This window comes from Denticeps clupeoides, chromosome 17 (genome assembly GCF_900700375.1).
Source record: "Denticeps clupeoides chromosome 17, fDenClu1.1, whole genome shotgun sequence".
In the NCBI taxonomy this organism is placed as follows: Eukaryota; Metazoa; Chordata; class Actinopteri; order Clupeiformes; family Denticipitidae; genus Denticeps; species Denticeps clupeoides.
This window is the reverse complement of record NC_041723.1, coordinates 8,067,593-8,089,245: the sequence shown is the minus strand read 5'-3', so window position 1 is coordinate 8,089,245 and position 21,653 is coordinate 8,067,593. Positions and strand designations below refer to the sequence as shown.

Genomic DNA, 21,653 nt, shown 5'->3' with positions numbered 1-21,653 from the left:
TTTCCGGCGGTATTGGCACTTGTCCTGTGACTGTCGACGTGTTTGTTTACTGTTGATTCAGGCGCTCGTTTGCCGGAAGAAAACGCTTTTGCGACGCGAACAATCGCTTCCCTGGGTGACATTACACGAGGGGTCCGTAGTTCTTACTCGATATTGCTCAACGGAGTCGATACATCAACGCCGAACTCGGGTGCTAGCTAAGGGCTAGTTAGCGCTAGCTAGCGGTACGGTTTCTGGCCCTGGCTGGGATTAGCCGGGGACCAGGGAAATCCAAAACCAACAATACCGGAGATAAATACTCTGTCATTTTAGAGCGTGGCGTTTCTCCTCGTAACTTAAACCATTCAGGATGGCAGTTGTCAACGAAAGTGCACTTAAGAAGAGTCTTAAGGTGAGTAGTTGGCTAAAATCAAAACATCTGCTTGTAGTTTGCTGTTACTTGCTAGCAGGGTAACCTTACATTACTTTTTAAAAATGTAAAGAAACAAAGAGGGAGTAGTTAATACTCAGAAATGGGAACGACTGGAGTAGATTTTCAAGGAATAACGGAATGTTGTTTGATGGCCTGCCTGAAACATGCTAAGCTAGTTTAGTAAGCGGGGAAATTTATGCCAAAGAAATATCGTATTTAGTACATAAGCGAGCATTACGTCACCTTGCTCGGCTGGTAAAGTGTCTTTGTGTGTAGCCATCTGCCACGCCTGCGTTTTGAACGGAAAGAGCATTGAAAAGTTTCACTGTATTTTAGGTTTCGTTTTTTTTTTTTTGCGTTCGCACCGCACACTTGGTGGAGGTGAATACGAAAATAAAATCACATAAAACAAAACTGTCCACATAACTCGTGTTGATTGATATTATATCCTCTGTGTAGCAATACAAATACAGGGACCTGACTGTACGGGAGATAACCAACGTAATGTCACAGTACAAGGACCTGAAGCCCATGATGGATGCTTACGGTGAATATGTATTTGCATATTTTTTTGCGAGAATTGAAATTGTTCCATTGGCACAGCTCTTTAAACAGTCGGTAATTATACAGACCAGAAGTTCACGGGCTGTCTAATTTCAATGCTTTATTTTGCAACTGTTTTTAAATGGAATATTGTCCTGTAAATTAATTTCAATATGTAGACCATACCACTACAATTATGTTCACATGTCATGTTTGATTTGATTTGTTTGGTGATCACCGTTAATGATGTTATTATAATAATATCTAACTTTAACTTTTCCTGTTACGTGAATCCTCAGTGTTTAATGATGGGTCGACTAGAGACTTGATGAGTTTGACTGGAACCGTACCCGTCAGCTACAGAGGTAGAGTGCTCGTGGAGTGATTACCAAATCATTTGAAGTTTGTTAACTGAAATGCATTTTTACCAAAACAGACATTTTAATTTTGCAATTGACTCTTTGCAGGTAACGTGTACAATATTCCAGTGTGTCTGTGGCTGCTTGACACCTATCCCTTCAACCCACCCATCTGTTTTGTGAAGCCCACAAGCGCCATGATGATCAAGACCGGAAAACACATTGATGCCAATGGCAAGATTTACTTGCCCTACCTTCATGAGTGGAAACATGTAAGATTGCTTTACTCTCCATTACTTTCTTTTTAGTGAAGGTGATTGTCATTATGATGCACGGCAAGCACAGCACATGGTGTACACAACGGAATGTGCCTCTGCATTTAACCCATCACCTTGTTGACCAGTGGGAAGCCATGAAAGGCACCCAGGGAGCAGTGTGTGGGCACGGAGCTCAGTGGCACCTCAGTGCCGCCTTGGCAGTTCATTTACGGATCCGTTTCCTTACCCGCAAGACCTACCACTTTTAATGGAAAATCAGAAACTTGGGTGAAAATTGGTCCCATGGCATATTGGGGTTCATGATATAAATATTCAGAAATTGATTTATTGTAGTATATCTGTGTCTTAGTTGTATTGTGCCTTAGCTGTATTTTTCTAATGTGTTTTCTAATTATTTTTTTCCCCCTTGCTAGCCTCAGTCCGACCTATATGGGCTTATCCAGGTAATGATTGTAGTGTTTGGAGAGGAGCCTCCTGTGTTTTCACGACCCACTACTCAACCAGCTTACCAGCCCTTCCAACCTACAGGCCCTCCTAACCGTGAGTAGATGCTATCAGTGATGGGCCTGAAAGCTGCATGCATTTAGAGACTATAATAATGAAGGAATGCATTATGTGTTGCACACTGACTTTTTGTGAGCTGCTCAAGAAAGAGTCTGTTTCTGTGCTGGTAGTTTGCAGTGCCACTGTCAGGCTCTAGATGTCTCCCATTGCCAGTTTTTGAATGTTAATGTTTCACACTTTCCTCCAGAGTCCTACATTTCTGGTATGCCAGCTGTGTCTCCCTATGGGCCAACACCAAACCCTGGGTATGGTCATCTGAAAGATTTGGCCGAAGCAAAGCCTTTAATGAAATCATACCACGCTACAGGATAAGAACCATTCATTTTTCCTTTCAGTGGGTATCCAGGCTACGCTTATCCTGGTGGAAACTCATATCCCTCTACAGCTGGCCCTACACATTACACCTCACAGACCCCTGCAACAACTGTGGGTAAGCACCCACAAATGTGCATTCACATCATTTGAATGGTTTTCCTTAATGACTTTCCTTCTGTTGGACTGGCCTCACTCTGTGAACAATTTAGATTTTGAGTCAAACATGCACATGATATAATCTCAAGAGAAGTTTTATTTCCACAGTTGGACCAATTTGAATTAGCTGTAATGATCATAATTTGTGATGCATGAGAATTTATATTCAACCTTCTGTGACCCTTGACCTTCTGCCAGTGTCCATACCTGACATGAATGGTGTGGTGCCCCTCTCTGGAAAGGCCAGAGCTGTAACAAGAGTTGGGGCAAGAAAAGGTCAATGGGTGAAGTCTGACTGGGTAGAAAGGTCTATGCTCTCTATTTTTAGGTGTCAGAAGTTGGGGAACCAATAGGATAGTGTTCCCTAAAAAGCAGTCAGTGATGGGGTGGGTTTTTAACTACAGCCTGGCAACTGTACTGTATGCACTCAGCATAGACACTTCTGGACAATACTTTATCCTACTTTTCCTTGCACAGGCATTTTATTGCCAGTTCAATGTTCAGTGTATGGGTCAAACTAACTGGATTTATAGGGCCCTATGAAGTCTTATTATTTTCCCAATTTTAATTCTTCTAAGTTCCGTGTAACTCAAGTTATTGAGTGGATGGGGGAAAAGAGCAAATGTAATATTACAAGTCACATTTAATCACTGTTCAACAAAGTGCTTGGGCATTTACTCTTTGCTTTTGTAAACCATTATGTATGCATTATAATAATATGTGCATTTCATGCAAAGAAATATTTCACAATATTACACATTATTCCATTTGTAAAATAAATTTGAAATCAACATAAAACCGTATCAAATAGGTAAATGTTGGGGAGACCTGGAACACAAATACAATGGAACTGGAACCATGATATTAAAATCATGTCTTGAATCAGCTGATCGGTGTGCATGACCAAGAGTTTGCCAAGTGTGTGTGGAATCGATCAGGCAAGTGGGCCGGATTCTACGCTGACAGCCTCGTCGCCATTCCGCGATTCTGTCTCCGTTTTCTGTGTTGCGGAAATCTCGAGGCCCTACATTTAGTCGACGTACCTAGCTCCAGGTTTGCGTTAGTGTCAGTACATGATTTGTATCTGCACAGAAATCCGTGCACACACAGAATCTGTTCTTGTTCTGCCAAAATATCAAATTCATTACAGGCATTTTACATACAGCATGCACTTTGAAGCATGGATCTGGCAAATTGAGTGCTGTGCACTGTGCCATAATACATGAGCAGATTAATAAAAAAATTTTTTTTTAATTCCCTTCTTTTCTGAAGGTCCAAGCCGTGATGCCACCATAGGTGAGGACACCATCCGAGCATCACTCATCTCCGCTGTGAGTGATAAGCTGCGCTGGAGAATGAAGGAGGAGATGGACAGAGCCCAGGCTGAGCTGGATGCCTTGAAGAGGACAGAGGAGGATCTGAAGAAAGGTCATCAAAAGCTAGAAGAGATGGTGACCCGTCTGGACCAGGAAGTGGTAGGGAACTACTACTTTTTGCAAGTAGTCTGCTTTATATTTCAGAAGCCATAAAACCTGATTACTTTGAGTTTGTATGATGCATTTACTCAATTACTTACATTGTCCCCTTTGTGTCTTAGACTGAGGTGGATCGAAACATAGACCTCCTGAAGAGGAAAGACGAGGAGCTCAGTGAAGCTCTGGAGAAGATGGAGAACCAGTCTGAGAACAATGACATCGATGACGTGATTGTGCCTACTGCGCCTCTGTACAAGCAGATCCTGAACCTCTATGCTGAAGAGAATGCCATCGAGGACACAATCTTCTACCTTGGCGAGGCGCTGCGCCGTGGAGTCATAGACCTGGAGGTCTTTCTCAAGGTCTGTTCTTTTTTTATATTTTTTTATATATATATATATATTGCGTATTGATCAATATCATGGTTCTTGGGAAGTTCTGAGTTTAGGATTATAATATTTACCCTTCTTGTGATACGTGTTTCAGTTCATCTGCAATTAACAACACTATGCAGTTAATAAGCTGTTATTCAATGATAAATAGCAATACATGCACAGGTGTCACGTCACCATTTTGCTGTGTCATAGACAGAGGCAGAACTTATTCCAGGTGTTGCTTTCCATGATTTGGTGTGGAGGGTGTGGCTGGAGTAGTGTAAGTGTAAGGAGGGGGGCTTTCTTGCTTCAGTTGTTAGGCTTTGTGTAGTGTGTGTGTGAAAGTAAAACAGTAGGCTTACTGAGGAACAGGACCGTTACAGTACAGTGGCAGAGATACTGAGAGCACGTGCCTCACAATACCCACAGTGCACCTCGGTTTACATTTACAGCATTTATCAGACGCCCTAATCCAGAGCGACTTACAATCAGTAGTTACAGGGACAGTCCCCCCCTGGAGCAACTTAGGGTTAATTGCCTTGCTCAGGGACACAATGGTAGTAAGTGGGATTCGAACCCGGGTCTTCTGGTTCATAGGCGAGTGTGTTACCCACTAGGCTACTAACACCCTGGTTTCAACTAATACTGTGCTGATATTATGTGTGTGTGTGTGTGTGTCATTTCAGCATGTGCGACTTCTGTCCCGTAAGCAATTCCAGCTGCGTGCACTGATGCAGAAGGCGCGCAAGACTGCCGGCCTGAGTGACCTCTACTGACGCTGCTGTCAGAAATGTCTCCCTCGCCCTCGTCTCTTTCTCCCTCTCAGCCCCACCCCCATGCTCTGTTGGCTATGGTTTTGGGGTCTTGGTCTCTATTGCTGACCCAACTTGACCTTTTACACTCCTGTTCATAAGAATAGCTGTACTGCACTGCACACATGCCTCTCCTGCAGCACCGGGGACCGTGGTAACGAAAAAGTCGTTGTGAATTTCTCCTTTGTGGCAAGACACTGGACAGTTTAAAAAAAAACAAAAAAACAACCATATCTGATTTCTAATCTTCCATTGGTGAAAGCTCGTTTATGTGGATGTCCTCGCTCAGGGCATAGCAGGAAAATACGTTTTCATGACCTCGTTCTCTTGCATTATGTATGGTCTGAATTCTCAGTAACTGAGTGGTGTTATATCATTAACCTCAGTGGCTGATGCCGGTCAGATATGCACGTACTGATCACACTCATTAAGGGAAAGGAACTATCATGCCATGGGTGTTTGTATATGGCTTTGTTTTACACATGGTGGTGTGTCTGATTTGAAACATGCCCTTCTGTGTAACTCAAAGCATCTTTCTTCAGTTTCTCTTTTATCGCAGAATCAGTCTGTTTACGAATTATTTTACGGTTTATCTTATGGGTGCTCTCCTGTTATACTCTTAAATGCTGGTAGCTTTAACTCAGTTTCTCTGAAGGTCTCTTTTATGATGGACTATGGACCTCTCTTTGAGTACCAGTCAACTTATGAAGTTGTCAGTTTTATACAGGAAAAACGCACCTGGTACAAAATTGCTAGGAAATTTATTTATATTGACTGTTTAATGTAGTTTTCCTCTTAATGCACTTTGGGTTGTAAATTAGGACACTTACTCATGGGATTTGTTTCTGAGAATCTTTACCATTGTCTGCAAACATCTGTAGTAATAAATAAATAAAAACGATACTAGTGTTTGATGGGTGTGATTCTGTTGTGCTGGTGAATGTTGTCTGTCTTCATTTATTATTCATACTACATTATGCCAAGACAAATATGCTGATGTGCAACTGTAAAATGCAGCACAGAAACACACTGAAGAGACAAGGAGTTTGGCCATTGCTATTTATTTGGTGGAGGAGTGGACTTATAATTAGGGAAGGGGTCACAATATATGTCCGTTGGAGCAGTTCACATACTTGTCCGCAGATCCCACATAGAATCAGATCATTTTTTTTTTTATGATCATGTTTATTTTAAATTAGGACATGATAATTTAGCTACACGAATTGAATGCACACAGTTTAATATTTAAAGTATCAATATTAAATGTTACAGCACATGGCCTAGCACAAAACCTAAAGTGCTAGGCTATACCAATCACCAATACAAGGGAGTGTGACCAGACAGTACTGGGTTTTAAATATATATATATATATATATATTTTTTTTACATGCTGCCAACAGGAAGTGTGCCACAACAGAAAATACTTTTTGGTTATTCTGTTAATAATATGATTTTTTATATATATATATATATTAATACATTTTACACAGGCAGTGTTGGAACAAACAGCAATACTGTACTATTACCATGTTACACAATGAGAGGTCTTATATCAGTGCACTTGTGGTTGATTCTGGAAACATATACCTCATGTTATGCTATTCGATAAGTATGTGCTGAAACAAAGTGCAGAAGTTCACATGAAGTTGGTCTAAAACTTCTGTGAAATAAAAGGTGGCATATTTATACATTTTCACCCCCCCCCCAATGGAATGACAGTTGAGCTTAAATATAGAGAACAAATTGAGCCAGAGACCCAAACTGGTGTATGTATGATACTCACAAGACCACCACTACATTCTTCTTAAAATAAGTCCAACTGGAGTGTGAGGAACCTAAGAAGCATGAACATACGCTGACGCTAGGACACGTAAGGTTTTGTGGCCTCTGTAGAGGTGACAGGACATTCTCATTAGCTAAGAAGGTTAGTTAGTAAGATGGTTAAGGTTTACTGGTTTGCGGTCTTGTCAGAAACCTGACAGGTCTTCACAGAGGGGTCAGGAGGTGGTTTGGTGAATATTACAGGCTGGGGCTGTGCTCCTCTGCTGCATGTCGGCCGAGGAGGTTCAGAGCAATGACCTTCATAAGGCCAGTTCCTTCTGCACACCCCACAGGGTCTCTGCACTCTTAATCAGCTGCTTCTCCTCCTCTGGCTTCAGGGTCATGTGAACCACGTCGGTCAGGCCGCTGTTGCCCAGGACGCAGGGCACACTGAGGAACACCTCATCCTTCACACCATGCATGCCCTGCTCAGAGAGAGAGAAAAAAAAAAAAAAACGCTGATTTGTTAATATCTGCAAGAATCGATCTAGGTTTCTTTGTGATGCTCTTCCAGTTTTGTTTTTTTTATAACTCACCTGGACCAAGGTGGACACAGGGTGCACCTTGTGCAGATTCTTCTGGATGGACTCCACCAAGTCAGCCACAGACATGCCGATGGCCCAGGAGGTGTAGCCCTTCAGCTTGATAACCTCATAAGCACTACATGGAGCAAAGAACGTCTTGAGCTTGAGTTAAATATTACAAAATGAGCATAAATCAAAGTTGCAAGCATGGGCAGAAATGCTCTGCGCAATGCCCAACACACCTGCCAAATGCCCCGTTTCATAAGCATGGCAGTGTCCATCACATTGTGTTACTTGCCCACCTCGGTACGGTTAAACTGCACATTCTAATCAGTGTTAAAGTTTAACCTCCACACGTATCTTCTTGCACTATGCCCTGCCTGCTTCACGGTACATTATATCATTCAGGAATCGCTCACCTGTCAACCACCATCTTGTGCACACTCTTCCAGTCCTCCTTGTCTTTGTCTGTGCCCATGTCTGGGTTGATGCCCTGCAGGGACACGCCAGCTACATTCACACCACTCCACACAGGCACTGCATGAGACAAGTGTGAAGCATTTTATGACCCAAATGCTCGTTGATTCACGCTGTGCCTATGAAATATTGATAAATCCCAGCAATAAAACAATATTTTTTTGCACTCACCACTTGAGTCTCCGTGCTCTCCGATGACCCAGCCATGGCAGCTGGAGGGGTGCAGAGTCAGCTTCTCCCCCATCAGGTGACGGAAACGGGCAGAATCCAGGTTGGTTCCGCTGCCAATGACACGGTGCCGGGGCAGGCCGCTCAACTTCCAGGCAACATAGGTCAGGATGTCGACTGGCAAGTGATCAGTAAGAGTAAATGAGACAATGAGGCAAACTCAAACCTCAACAGAAATGTATTTACAATCCAACATTTTATAATGTTACATTCAGTCAATGGTGTAAATTGGCTGACCTGGATTGGAGACGACAAGAAGGATGCAGTTGGGGCTGTACTTGACAATGTTGGGGATGATGAACTTGAAGATGTTGACGTTACGCTGAACCAGGTTCAGACGGCTCTCTCCCTCCTGCTGACGAGCCCCGGCCGTCACCACCACAACCTTGGAGTTGGCTGTCACACTGTAGTCTGGAAATATGATGTCAAATAATTCCATAATCTGGTCTCTCTCTTATCCACTAATCCAGTTAAACGGTTTAAGACGGTTTTAGGACTTTGAAATTAAACATCCTTAAATCTCACCTTTGTCAGCCACAATCTTGTGCGTGCGCAGGAACAGCATTCCGTGCTGGAGATCCATGGCCTCGCCTTTCAGCTTATCCTCCATCACGTCCACCAGAGCCAGCTCATCACACAGCTCCTGCTCACCAACACAGACCCAATGAGTTCAAAGAGGCTGATTCTGGTCCTTGGTTTTTTACCGCTTACACAGTCTTATAGTATAAAAAGGATCACTGAAATCTCCCAAGAATTTCTGAATCCCATTCATGTTCAACCAGGCATTAATAAGGAGTTTCCATTTGCTCTAGAGCTAATGAAGGCAATTGTTAGGGAGCTTTAGGTTTATTTTTCCCTGTCCACAGGAGGACACAGGAGCTTCTCCAGGCTGTTTCAGCATATTCATGGTTGTCTGACTCCATCCATTATGAACCAAGGACTAAAATAATCAGGTTCTTGGTATCTGCTTACATGGCAAATTCCACATGGCATGACCTCAAACAAAGACATAATTGGGGTTTTCCTTTACTATATTAATTATTAATAAAACATCTAATCAAATTTAACCCTAATAAAAAAAACAACCAATTTTACATTTACTTTACACTTACAATCAGTAGTTACAGGGACAGTCTCCCTGGAGCAACTTAGGGTTAAGTGTCTTGGTCAGGGACACAATGGTATTAAGTGGGATTCGAACCCGGGTCTTCTGGTTCACAGGCGAGTGTCTTACCCACTAGGTTACTACCACCCTATACCCAATTTGTGTGTATTTATATTGTTCCTTCCTTCAAAAACAATATTGTTCCTTCCGTCTCCACAAACCATGTTCCTGCACCCTATGGTTTCACCTTCAGGAGGATGCTGATGGCAGAGGCCATGCCAACCATGCCCACACCAACAACAGTCACTTTATTCTGGCAGCCCACAGGGTTCTCCTTCATCACATGGCAGATAAGCTTCTCCTTTGTTGACGCCATTTTCTTCCTAAAAATGCAAAGGATGACTATTATGACCCTTGTTACATTATTTTACAATATTTTTTTATGTCATATATAATAATAGCTGGTGGCAATCTATCTATTAGACGTAGCCAGCCACTCAGATGTTGGATCACCATGGAAACACAGCAATGACAAATGCTGGCTTTAGCCTCCGGTCGATAAAATGTTCTATTATGGGGTGGTGCTATCTTTCAACCTTCAGCGGAGCCATCAGATGAAAAGGTTAAGTGACAGCTATGCTATTTAGATCCCAATTGGCCTTGCTGCTTGGTCACGTCCCAGTGGTAGTGTTGTGTGGACAGAGGCACGTAGTTGAGTAGGATTTAGGATTATTGTTTCTGTAAGGAACTGGATCTCTTAAGACAATTACCAGTTAACAATCGAATTAAATGTAATCAAAGGAAATGATATCCTGTTATTAAAGCATGATGTAATCAAGATGATGCTGCTATTATAACTCTTCACACTCATGTTTCACACTGACAATGTGTCTGCTGGACCATTTTTACGAGTTTAAAACAAGTATTTAAACCAGCCGAAGGAAGAGGAACATGCGTCACATTTCACAAGAAATTTCATCAGCTCTATGTTTGAGTTGAGTTTTCCTGTTGCATCAGAAACCTCCCGTATTAACGGGCTGTGGAAGGAAAATCACACATTTCCCCTCGCTGATCTGGGATCTGCAGAGTGGATTTGCTGTAACACTTTAGAATATGGTCTGCGTAGACAGAGCCGTTTCTGGATCAGCGCAAAAGCTCATCATCCAGCATAGCACTTTAATTAAGGAGAACACTGCCATTGTTCTAGCATTGACATTTTAGCGTACGTGCAATCGGGTAAATAATCTATAGTGTTCAAATTACTGCAGCATGGCGATGCCTTGCGTCACACGGCTACTACAAGTACCAGGATCCTTTGCGACGCGGCTGGCCGTGTGGCGTAACATCACGTACACCACTCTTTACCATTTTCACGGACCTATCTGAGCCCGTATCACGTTTCGTTGCGTAATTGTGCTGCGAGTTATTTGTCCAGCTCGAAAACGCACAACAAATTAACGCATGATGATTAATGCGAGTAATTCGTAGGATTTTAATAAATGAAGAATGCACGAACGCCATCTTCAAGGCTGTCATCTGTTTAACCTATACGCAGTTTTTAGACCAACTTAAAAAATAATAAATCTGTACACATCTTAAAGCCTCCACATAGAGGTTCTGGCTTATTAGGCGGTATGTAATGTATTTCGGACTGATAATAAATACTGATCTGGGAACTACGCAACAGGTTCGGGATGATGAACTGTAGACAGATGTATTCTGCAGTGCAATACATCTTCCTGCCATGCAGGGGTACAGCAAATGCCTTAAAAGACGCCTCCGCGTCCGTTTTCGGGAACAATAATGTCTACGTTCAGGTGATTGGTATGCTTCACATTCCGCGTATACACGGCAGCATCACGTAGCCCAAGCTCGTTTGCAGGCCGTCACCAGCATCTCTGTGCACGACGCCTATTTGGTTGACCTATCGATCTGTCGAAAGAGGAAACAATCGGGGCCTGATGGTTTGCAGAAAAGTGGCCGCAAACAACGCCAAAACTCCGCGCTGGAACAGGAACCGATACTCACGCGAGGCAGCGGCGAGGACCGGGACGAGACAGCGGGCTGAAGACGGGGGCTCCTGCGGCTGGCCGGCGGACAGTTTCTCCGTCTCTCAGAAGCGGGCGGGGCCGGCCGGCATTTAAGGGGAGCCGCGGGCGTCCGGCGCGCCGGGAGATTTGCATATTCATGAGGTGGGCGTGGTCCGGGCACTCGTGCTGAAGGTCACGTTTGGCAGTGACGTCACCCCAACGAGGGTCCTTTTCCACGCCTACTTCTTCACTTCCCATGTGAGATCAGTGGAATTTTTTGTTTTTTTAAACACACGGCCTACGCGTAGTACATGCTTTTTTGCATCCATATTTTTATAATACAGATGTTGACGGCATGTTTAAATCTTAAAAGGGCTTCAGATGAATTTAATATGAATCCCATGAATTGATCAAGGCAAAAATGTCAGGCTACGGTTTTTACTGAGAGCAGCATTACTTGCTTTCATTGCATGTGATGATAAGACAAATTTGTAGAATGCAGTTATATGTCTTGAACCCTAATTTCAGTTCAGGCTGATGTGAGTTTTAGTTTTGCGTGAATATTTGAATAATAAAAATCTACCAAAATGCTGTAAGATAGGATGACATAACAGGCAGAACTGTCAGTTTACAGAGATCCACCACAGGTACATTTGACTGTGAATTCTGATTGGCTGAGAGGACACCTGTGAGTGGCCATATGTGAAGACAGCTTCATCATGATGCATCTCTTCAATTATCATTCTGCCAATGATGCTGCCTTCTGCACCTTGCTAAGGGACAGCTGGTTCACAGATGGAGCTAGTTCATGGCCGTAAAGTATTTCAGTAAGGCCTTAATTGCTCAATGTCCAAGTTACAGAGTAAAGGGTAAATAATACACTTGCGGTCACGCCATTTCATGAAATATTGGCATTGTTTGTTTACTGAACTCGATCGTCGGCAGTCCAGACCTCACTGTATCACCCTCATGAATTATTTCTGAAGTAACTGTATATATTAACTGTAGGGTCTTGAATTAATCAGTACAAACAAATGTTGCAGCATGTTTGACATAGCGTTTCCTGAAGGAGGAGTTCGCTAACAATTTGATGGTAAAAAACATGATTAATTTATAGAAATGCGTGGGTTATGCAATCAGAACTATAACAGACATCGGCAGGATTCATCCATTGCTATTGCATCACAGCGGTGAAATGGCAGAGGGTGTGCCAAGCAAACGGGTGATTCAATGTCCAAAGATGCCATTGATAATGAAGACAAAGGAACATTATTGGGGGCAGGGAAATTAATTCTAAAGATCAAAGTTCATAACAAAGTTCATTGCTCACCATCTTTTGCTTATATAAAATAATGTATATGTATATCTGATTTGTAAACAACATTAATTTAGCATTTAGTGGACTTTAGAATAGTAACAAGAGCTGGCAAGAGTCAGATGGGTACATTAACTCATATACTGCCTCACACTCATACAGGGTTTATAAACACTATGAGATTCATTTGACATTGAGCATTAACATTATTAATCATCTACAATACCCGAGAAGATTACTAGTCACGTCATGCTCTATCTACATATACTACATCTCATGTAGTTATATTGTGTTTCTACAGTCCTTTGGGTTACTTTATGCTCTATATTCGTATTTAATTTTGATTACTTGACCCCCACATACAAGCGGCGAGTCCTTCTTTAAACAGCTGCATTCCTGCCATCTAGTGGCCACTTCTGTCAAAACTAAGATTTTTTAAAAGTCAGTTCCTCAAATACAAACCAATGTTTCCATGCAAGAGGTTAATCTAATGAATATTTAAATCAAAATGCTAAAATGTTATAATAAAAAGTAGTATTGTGGATATTGCAGACGTGATGGCTCAGTTTTGGGATTGTGCATCATTTTCATTTATGCACTTGGTTTTGCAGAACAAAAAATACAAACAATTAATTTTTTTCTAAACTAAAATACTCATGAACAAAATACCAATGAAGACATTCATATCCTGATGTGGATTTTTTTTGGTGTGTGATTACTTCAGGCTCATCCAACAGTACACACTGGTCATGTTAAAATGGTCCCAATGTGAAAGTGAAGTGATTGTCATTGTGAAACACCGCAGCACAGCACACAGTGACACAACGAAATGTGTCCTCTGCTTTTAACCATCACCCTTGGTGAGCAGCTGGCAGCCATGACAGGCGTCCGGGGAGCAGTGTGTGGGGATGGTACTTTGCTCAGTGGCACCTCAGCAGATCGGGGTTCGAACCGGCAACCTTCTGATCACGGGGCCGCTAGACCACCACTGCCCCATGACGGGCAGTCACCCTATCTGAGGGCTGCCCCTGCATCTCTTACTTGGATACTGCAGCTTAAGAGAATAATTGCTTTGTTTCACCTCAAGCTTAATAGACGTTAATTGATGCCAAATGATTACTGGTGACAAAGTGCTAAAGAAAAAAAAGTGCCTCCAGCCGAGTGCATGCTCCTGTCACCCAAGCACCGAGTTTTTAATTAAGCCAGAGAAAATCAGCACGAAAAGCATGCTGGTGTTGGCAGGAAAACACCATGTTGGACGAGTCTTTCCTCGTTACCACAGCCCTTCCCCTGATAAGTGGGAAGCGCTTTATAAATGAATGAGTCAATTAACTCTGCCTGCGTTTGGCCATACATCATTTTGTGTTTAAGCGGCGGCGCAGCGTACCTTAGGGTCGGACCTCTGCAAGCTCAGCTACCCTTGCACGCCGTCGTGCAGCTCATCACTCCGATCAGGGCTGTGAGCAAAGCGATTTCTCTCGCTCCTAATGGAGGGCATCTTAAACACCTCATTTGAGTGTGTTAACAGCAGGGGGGTGACAGGTGAAAAGTATTGCAGCCATTCATCACTTGATGGGAATGTAAGCCGGTCTTATTCTTAAAAATGTTTGTGCTCTTATGCGTTTTCCCCCTTGTTGGGAAAAATTGGAAAGTTGTACTATGCCCACACTTGGAAGTGTCGCTTTTGCTGGCATCAAAGGGAGAGCGTGCAAACTCCACCCACAGAAGATCCGAGATGGGATTCGAACTGAGTAATGACTGTATTCTTTTGCACCTACAGTATCACAGAATTATGTATTTGTATATAATATTTTGTATTTGTTTGTTCCCAATTTTACTATTTTACTTCCAAATCTTGTTGGAAATTTTTTTATTCCATAAAATGGCTCTTGATGTCTATATATGTGTGGATATCTCTGAGTGAAAGAATTTTATTATGGTTAATAATCGATTCAAAATGTTTAAACCCCCTCCACACCTATACACTTACACACTGAATATCAATAATATCAAATATACACTGAATCAATAATTATCCTAATTAGGGGCATACAATAAAGAGTGGGAAGTCCGTGTGTGTGTGTGTGTGTATACACACACACACACACACACACACACACACACACACACAGGGAGTGCAGAATTATTAGGCAAGTTGTATTTTTGAGGAATAATTTTATTATTGAACAACAGCCATGTTCTCAATGAACCCAAAAAACTCATTAATATCAAAGCTGAAGGTTTTTGGAAGTAGTTTTTAGTTTGTTTTTATTTTTAGCTATTTTAGGGGGATATCTGTGTGTGCAGGCGACTATTACTGTGCATAATTATTAGGCAACTTAACCAGTCTTGCCAGCCACGCTGTGGAGTACTTGGACACGTGTGATGGAGCATTGTCCTGCATGAAAATCATGTTTTTCTTGAAGGATGCAGACTTCTTCCTGTACCACTGCCTGAAGAAGGTGTCTTTCAGAAACTGGCAGTAGGACTGGGAGTTGAGCTTGACTCCATCCTCAACCCGAAAAGGCCCCACAAGCTCATCTTTGAGGATACCAGCCCAAACCAGTACTCCACCTCCACCTTGCTGGCATCTGAGTCGGACTGGAGCTCTCTGCCCTTTACCAATCCAGCCACGGGCCCATCCATCTGGCCCATCAAGACTCACTCTCATTTCATCAGTCCATAAAACCTTAGAAAAATCAGTCTTGAGATATTTATTGGCCCAGTCTTGACATTTCAGCTTGTGTGTCTTGTTCAGTGGTGGTCGTCTTTTAGCCTTTCTTACCTTGGTCATCTCTGAGAATTGCACACCTTGTGCTTTTGGGCACTCCAGTGATGTTGCAGCTCTGAAATATGGCCAAACTGGTGGCAAGTGGCATCTTGGCAGCTGCACGCTTGACTTTTCTCAGTTCATGGGCAGTTATTTTGCGCCTTGGTTTTTCCACACGCTTCTTGCGACCCTGTTGACTATTTTAAATGAAACGCTTGATTGTTCGATGATCACGCTTCAGAAGCTTTGCAATTTTAAGAGTGCTGCATCCCTCTGCAAGATATCTCGCTATTTTTTACTTTTCTGAGCCTGTCAAGTCCTTCTTTTGACCCATTTTGCCAAAGGAAAGGAAGTTGCCTAATAATTATGCACACCTGATATAGGGTGTTGATGTCATTAGACCACACCCCTTCTCATTACAGAGATGCACATGACCTAATATGCTTAATTGGTATTAGGCTTTCGAGCCTATACAGCTTGGAGTAAGACAACATGCATGAAGAGGATGACGTGGACAAAATACTCATTTGCCTAATAATTCTGCGCTCCCTGTATATATGGATTTCCTATGTGTGTGTCCTTCTGTTTCCTCCCAGAGACTAAAGGGGCACCGACAACCCAAGACCAGCCCTTGTGTCTTGCTTTCCCAGGTGTGATTGAACGTGTGTGTGTGTTTTTTTTAAAGAGTATAGTTTTCCAAATGAAGTGTACACTTCTGCTGTTTTGACCTGCCGTCTCACGCATTGTCTGGCATGGTGCTTTATTAGCCAGATTAAATAAAGTAATGAGAGTGTAATCGAAGTCAATTAGGCCACGCAGAGGGGAGTCAGACCCGGGCTGGTGGGTTTGCTGTTCGTGGTGGCCATGTATCATTAAAACGCAGGGAACATGAGATCGGCCTCTCCTGCCTCACGCCTAATTCCTTTATCAGGCCTGCTTCTTCTAATTGGATGTGAAATCTGTAGCTGGTCCCTGAGCGCTAATCAGGTACTAAGTGAAAGGCAGTGAGAGCATCAGCGCAAGTGTGGTGATGCTGGTCTTCTCAGCTCCCCACTGACACTTGTGTGATTGAGTGATTTCCTCCTGTGAGCTGTTTTTTTGGGTTTAAAGCAGAATTAGCTTGTACATCACAGCATATTTGTCCTATGTATATGCACACCGTGATCAATGACTTATGAAAATTTAAATGAAATGTATTGAAGCCTCATTCTTAATTGAAATGCACACATAATTATTTGACCACAGTAGCGTGAAGTCTATACCAAAGCTGCTCTGTGGTCTCATTAATAGATCGCTGTCCCAACAGTCATGAACTGTAATCAATTTTTACAACCCCCCTCCCCCAGCTTGCTGTCTGTAAACTGCAGTGTTTTTCCTCGGTTTTTGGGTCTTTTGGAACATTTTTAGCTATACTCCTTGATGCAATAACCAGCCATAACATCATGGCAGGTGACATGCGTAAATTTAGCTTGTTACAATGACACCTGGCATTGGGTGGGACACGTGAACTATTTCTCGCTGAAGTGTAGGATGCAGAAAATATGGACAGTTGTAAGAGTTTGCTTGACTATGATGGCTAGACCACTGGATCATAGCATCTTTGAAACTCCAGGTCTTGTGCAATGTTCCTTGTCTGCTGTGCTCAGGATCTACCATGAGTGGTCCAAGGAAGGAAAACCACATCACCGGCAAAAGGGTCAGAGGCTAACCTGATTGTCTCTGATTGACTGTCACTAAATCAGCGCCTGATTTGTTATATGATTGTTTCCTTGGAATAGTGTATGTCTGAATGTGCTTTTGAGTTTCCAGTGTATAGCCTATGATAAACCTAATAAACTGATATGAATGAGCAATCTTGGCTGACAAGAAAATACATTCTAAAACTACAAGAAAGAGTGCAACTCATTAACAAAGATGGAATATTGCAACAAATATTCCTGCTTCTCATGCAGATAGAAGGTGAGGCCCTGACTCATACTTGAAGCCTTGGGCTTTGCCTAAATAACGAGACAACTGAATAAGAAAGTTTGTCATTAATGATCCTCTGGTGGTTTTGCCTTCGGTGTACTGAGCAGCCATGTTGTCACTGTCGCCAGGCTTATTATTAATGAAACAGGCCCCATCCACACCACTAACTGTATGAGGGAAGCTCCCAGATTAGACTTAATGAGCGAGAAGTGTACCGCATGCCTGGGCGGAATGTAAATTGATCAGGAGTGTTTCCTGTTGTTCCTTCTTCATTATGCATCGGAGCCTGAGCCTGTGGCATCCGTCCACTTGGAACATCCCCAGAAAAAACAGACCTCACCTCAGCAAAACCTTCCCAGCATCCACCTGTATGCAGCTGGAGTATGCATTTGCAGTATGCATGTGAAAAATGACTTATAATGTCTGGAACCATCTTCTGACGTCCCCATCCTTCGCCAATGTGTTCTGGAGTGTGTGTTTGCAATACTGCATTTGGTGATTTTTATCTGGAGGGGAAAGTTTGAGCACATTTAAAACAATGAAAATGTGAGCAGATAGCAAATGAAAAAGCCTTTCAGATTCTACAGGGTTTCTAGGTCACCAATCCCATCCTACACTGGACATTTGTGTAAAACAGTAACAATAAAATTAAATATCAAATACTGAATATCTTATATTTGTGTACATGTTCACTCAAATTGCTATCCAAGTTGCAAATGGAAATTATTAATATTAATAATAACATTAATATTAAGCATATATATTCATATTAGCCCAGGTGAAAGAAGGTATGTTTGTGCATGCACATTTGCATGTTTTTTTGTTATATTTGCTGGCATGCGTGCCACTTCCAGGCTCTTCTTTTGTTCAGATTAACTTGTGATTTCTTTTGCCATTCCTCACAGGAGTTTGGAGCTGCTGTGTTAATGAATTGTTTATAGGGCAGAGTTAATATTTCAGCGCCGCTCCACAGCTCCTCCCTGTTCCGTCCCAGTCTGGAGATCAAACAGAGCAATGGCAGAAAGCGTGGCCCACTTTCCATCACGCCGTGTCCACGCTGCACTCAATGCAGTCTTCACTCTGCCTGAATCCCAGATTCTCTCATTAGGAGTTCTTCCTCCTTCAAAGAGAACATTTGAATTGCAAATCAAAGCACAAGACAACCCCCCCCCCCCCACCACCACCACCAAAAAAAAATAACATAGAGCATCACCAGAGAGGCAACAACAGTGTGTGTGTCCTCATAGCAACAGTCAACGAGACCGTTTTTACATTTGCTGAGTCACACAGGAATTTTAAGATCAATATTCCTATGTTTACTTATCAACAGCATGTGAAGAAACAACAGTGTTGGTCTCATGCAAATGACCTTCATGTACTGAGATATTTACGGATGTTAGCGTCTTAACCAGTTATTCATGGTCTGAACTGGCGTGTAATACTACTTTGTACCTCAAGAGGCAACAGTGAGTTAAAAAAGCATCATGTTTCCCCTTCGGCTCCATGCTGGTGAACTTGAAATAATGAAGATCAGTTGTTGAAGATCAGTCTTGTTTTTGGACATGGAGAACAGTTATTACATACTCTCATTCCTGGTAATCATGACATGTTTAGCTTGGAAGGCACACGTTTTCACCATTATCGTAACTGTACAATAAAATTGTTGTCTGAAGTTGTGGTTAAGTTCATTTTATTGTCATTTCAGCTATATACGTGTTAGACAGTACATAGTGAAAGGAAGTTTCTCCGAAACCTGGTGCTACGTGTAACATTTTGAACAATTAAAAAGTTACACACTGACATAAAGTGCACATGTGCGACACACACACACACTGGCTATATAAAGTGCAAACAGGGGACACGTGCAGTGCAAGAATAACAATTAACAAGAAACATGTAGACAACAACGAGACTGACAGCGCTAAACAGGTGAGATGGATAATAAAAGTAAACCACGCAAATACTGCTGTTCAAAATGCAAAGATGCATTAATAGATAATATTACAGACAGATAACATTACTCAATATAACAGAGGTTGTGTGTGTGTGTCAGTCCAAAGTGGAAAGTCCCTCAGTGTTCAGATGTCTGATGGCCCGTGGAAAGAAGCTATTGCTCAGTCTGGCAGTGAGGGCCCGTATGCTTCGGTACCTTTTTCTGGATGGCAGGAGGGTGAAGTGCGCTGGTGGCTTTGTGAAGAGCCACCCAAACTATTGTACACATTTAATCTGCAAATAATTTTATTCTTTTAGTCTTAAATCAGGCCAAATCTGATATAAGTGTTTCCTGTGACTACTGAGACTATTACTTCATTTCCTTTTTACAATTATCTCCTGTCACCTCTCAATCTGAGCAGCTTTACTCTGCCTAAATCAAGTGGAACCTGATTAAGGGAGAATATCTGGGTAGAAGGAATCTGATTTAGGAGAATTTGCTCGCTTTAAGGAGCTTAGCATCTTTAACTGGCATAAAGACGACCGGTCAGGTTCCACTTCCATTTTAGTGCCACTTGGACGGGGATTGCTGCATCCTTAATGGCAGAAACTGAGCAAACGAATGGAGGTGACTGTAAGACACAGCATGAAAATGCAGGATTAGACACACTGTGGGTCGCAGCAGTGGCCTCAGGCGTGCGCCTCTGGAGGATGATATTTAGTTTTGGAGGTAAAAACCCTGACCCCGCTCTTTGTCAAGGAATTAAGGTTAAGCGAGGTTGCTTGAACGAAAGTGACTCCCTGGAGAAGTCCCAGGGAGGGAGTGCTGAGCTGGGAATCATGGGTCGAGGGGGGTTGGTGGGTTTCCCTTGTGTCGTTTAGTGCGCTTTGGCAATGATACATGAGCTGCGGCAACAAAAAAAGAGAAAGAAAGAAACTTGATTCGTTTAAAGGTCACGCACATCCTTTCCCCCCAACGTCCGCCTGGCCGTCCCGCTTCCTTTTTCTTTTAACCTGTCACCTCTTATCCTGTGGCTATGGCCCAAAGCTCTCGCGGTGGCCTTTTCCACATCCCTCCATCCGAACTTCATTTCACAGATGACAGGCTCCTGCCCCTAATCCTGCAGCTGCCAAGGCGGGGAGGCCGGACCAACTGTTTTAACTCTAATCAGCTTTTATTGCTCTCCGCAGAAAATGAGTGTCTGCCCTCCTGCCAAGATGACATTTTCTCCGCTTTTCAGGGGCGCTGGGTGGGGAGCGGAACAGAGGCAGAGAAAGAGGAGAAAGGACTGGGCCGGGGGGGTCAGGAGGGAGGATGATAAGAGAGGGACGGCCATTACATCTCGGCTCGGCGAGAGGCCATCCGAACCGCTGCTTTCAATCAATCTGCGTGGCAGAAGCTCGCCCGTGTCAGCGGGGATGGAGATGTCTGCAGTAATGCATCTGCCATTGTCGCTCGTGCCCGACAGCCTGGGCCACCCCTGCGCCGACTGCGTCTGTCGCCTCCTTCTCCCTTCCCATCTATCTCTCCCTTCTCTCCCCACCTCTCCCTCGGCTCCCTCCCTCCCTCCTTCGCTTTGTCCTAAAGACAAAGGACGGGTGATTACCACGGCTCCGCCGTACCCTTCATCCCACTGCTCCATTTTCCTTCAACTTTCTCCCCGGGATTCCTTCCTTGCTCATTTCCTGTTTCCTGAAACCAACATGTGTGACGCGTACAGAAATATTGTTTGTTGAAATTCCTTTCCAAAGTTCTGCAGCGTATCAGCGGGTGCTGACATCATGAGTTACTTACGGCTCGTGGAGCTGACAGATGAATATTAGGAAGGCCTCCCTTCATTAATACATGCAAGCGTGTGCATCTATCCACAGCGTGGCTGAGTAGGTGGTGTCATTTTCTCCGATTTAATTATTATTATTTTTGTGAAGTGATTGTCACATGTGATACACTGCAGCACAGCACACGGTGCACACAGTGAAATTTGTCCTCTGCATTTAACCCATCACCCTGAAAGAGCAGTGGGCAGCCATGACAGGCGCCCGGGCAGCAGTGTGTGGGGACGGTGCTTTTGCTCAGTGGCACCTCAGTGGCACCTTGGCGGCTCGGGATTCGAACCGGCAACCTTCTGATTACGGGGAAAACGGGAGTAATAAAACTACTTTGTATTTGTAATGTCATGGCAGCATGCAGAAA

The 21,653-nt window shown here is 43.1% G+C and overlaps 2 protein-coding genes across 2 annotated transcripts; one reads left to right on the top strand and one right to left on the bottom strand.

Moving 5' to 3' along the window:
• Positions 1-6,200, top strand: tsg101a (tumor susceptibility 101a). Its single transcript, XM_028957874.1, has 10 exons — positions 1-391; positions 872-959; positions 1,255-1,320; positions 1,423-1,586; positions 2,006-2,132; positions 2,344-2,401; positions 2,492-2,586; positions 3,900-4,102; positions 4,225-4,464; positions 5,163-6,200. Exons 1-10 carry the CDS (start codon positions 350-352, stop codon positions 5,250-5,252), a joined length of 1,173 nt encoding a protein of 390 aa, XP_028813707.1. The 5' UTR covers positions 1-349; the 3' UTR covers positions 5,253-6,200.
• A 133-nt stretch (positions 6,201-6,333) lies between these two features.
• Positions 6,334-11,620, bottom strand: ldha (lactate dehydrogenase A4). Its single transcript, XM_028957875.1, has 8 exons — positions 11,473-11,620; positions 9,692-9,827; positions 8,865-8,982; positions 8,577-8,750; positions 8,283-8,456; positions 8,054-8,171; positions 7,647-7,770; positions 6,334-7,535 (listed from the first exon to the last, which is right to left on the bottom strand). The coding sequence occupies exons 2-8, from the start codon at positions 9,818-9,820 to the stop codon at positions 7,371-7,373; spliced, it is 1,002 nt and encodes a 333-aa protein (XP_028813708.1). The 5' UTR covers positions 9,821-9,827; positions 11,473-11,620; the 3' UTR covers positions 6,334-7,370.
• Positions 11,621-21,653: the final 10,033 nt, after the last annotated feature.

What these genes read in the sequence shown, in the direction of transcription:
- tsg101a (XM_028957874.1), top strand. Translation starts at nt 350, where the DNA reads ATGGCAGTTGTCAACGAAAGTGCACTTAAGAAGAGTCTTAAG. An exon ending in ACCTACAGGCCCTCCTAACC is followed by an intron (nt 2,133 to 2,343) that starts GTGAGTAGATGC and finishes ACTTTCCTCCAG; the next exon opens with AGTCCTACATTTCTGGTATG. An exon ending in GACCCCTGCAACAACTGTGG is followed by an intron (nt 2,587 to 3,899) that starts GTAAGCACCCAC and finishes TCTTTTCTGAAG; the next exon opens with GTCCAAGCCGTGATGCCACC.
- ldha (XM_028957875.1), bottom strand. Translation starts at nt 9,820, where the DNA reads ATGGCGTCAACAAAGGAGAAGCTTATCTGCCATGTGATGAAGGAGAAC. An exon ending in AGAGCACGGAGACTCAAGTG is followed by an intron (nt 8,172 to 8,282) that starts GTGAGTGCAAAA and finishes TGTCTCATGCAG; the next exon opens with TGCCTGTGTGGAGTGGTGTG. An exon ending in CTGTGTCCACCTTGGTCCAG is followed by an intron (nt 7,536 to 7,646) that starts GTGAGTTATAAA and finishes CTCTCTGAGCAG; the next exon opens with GGCATGCATGGTGTGAAGGA.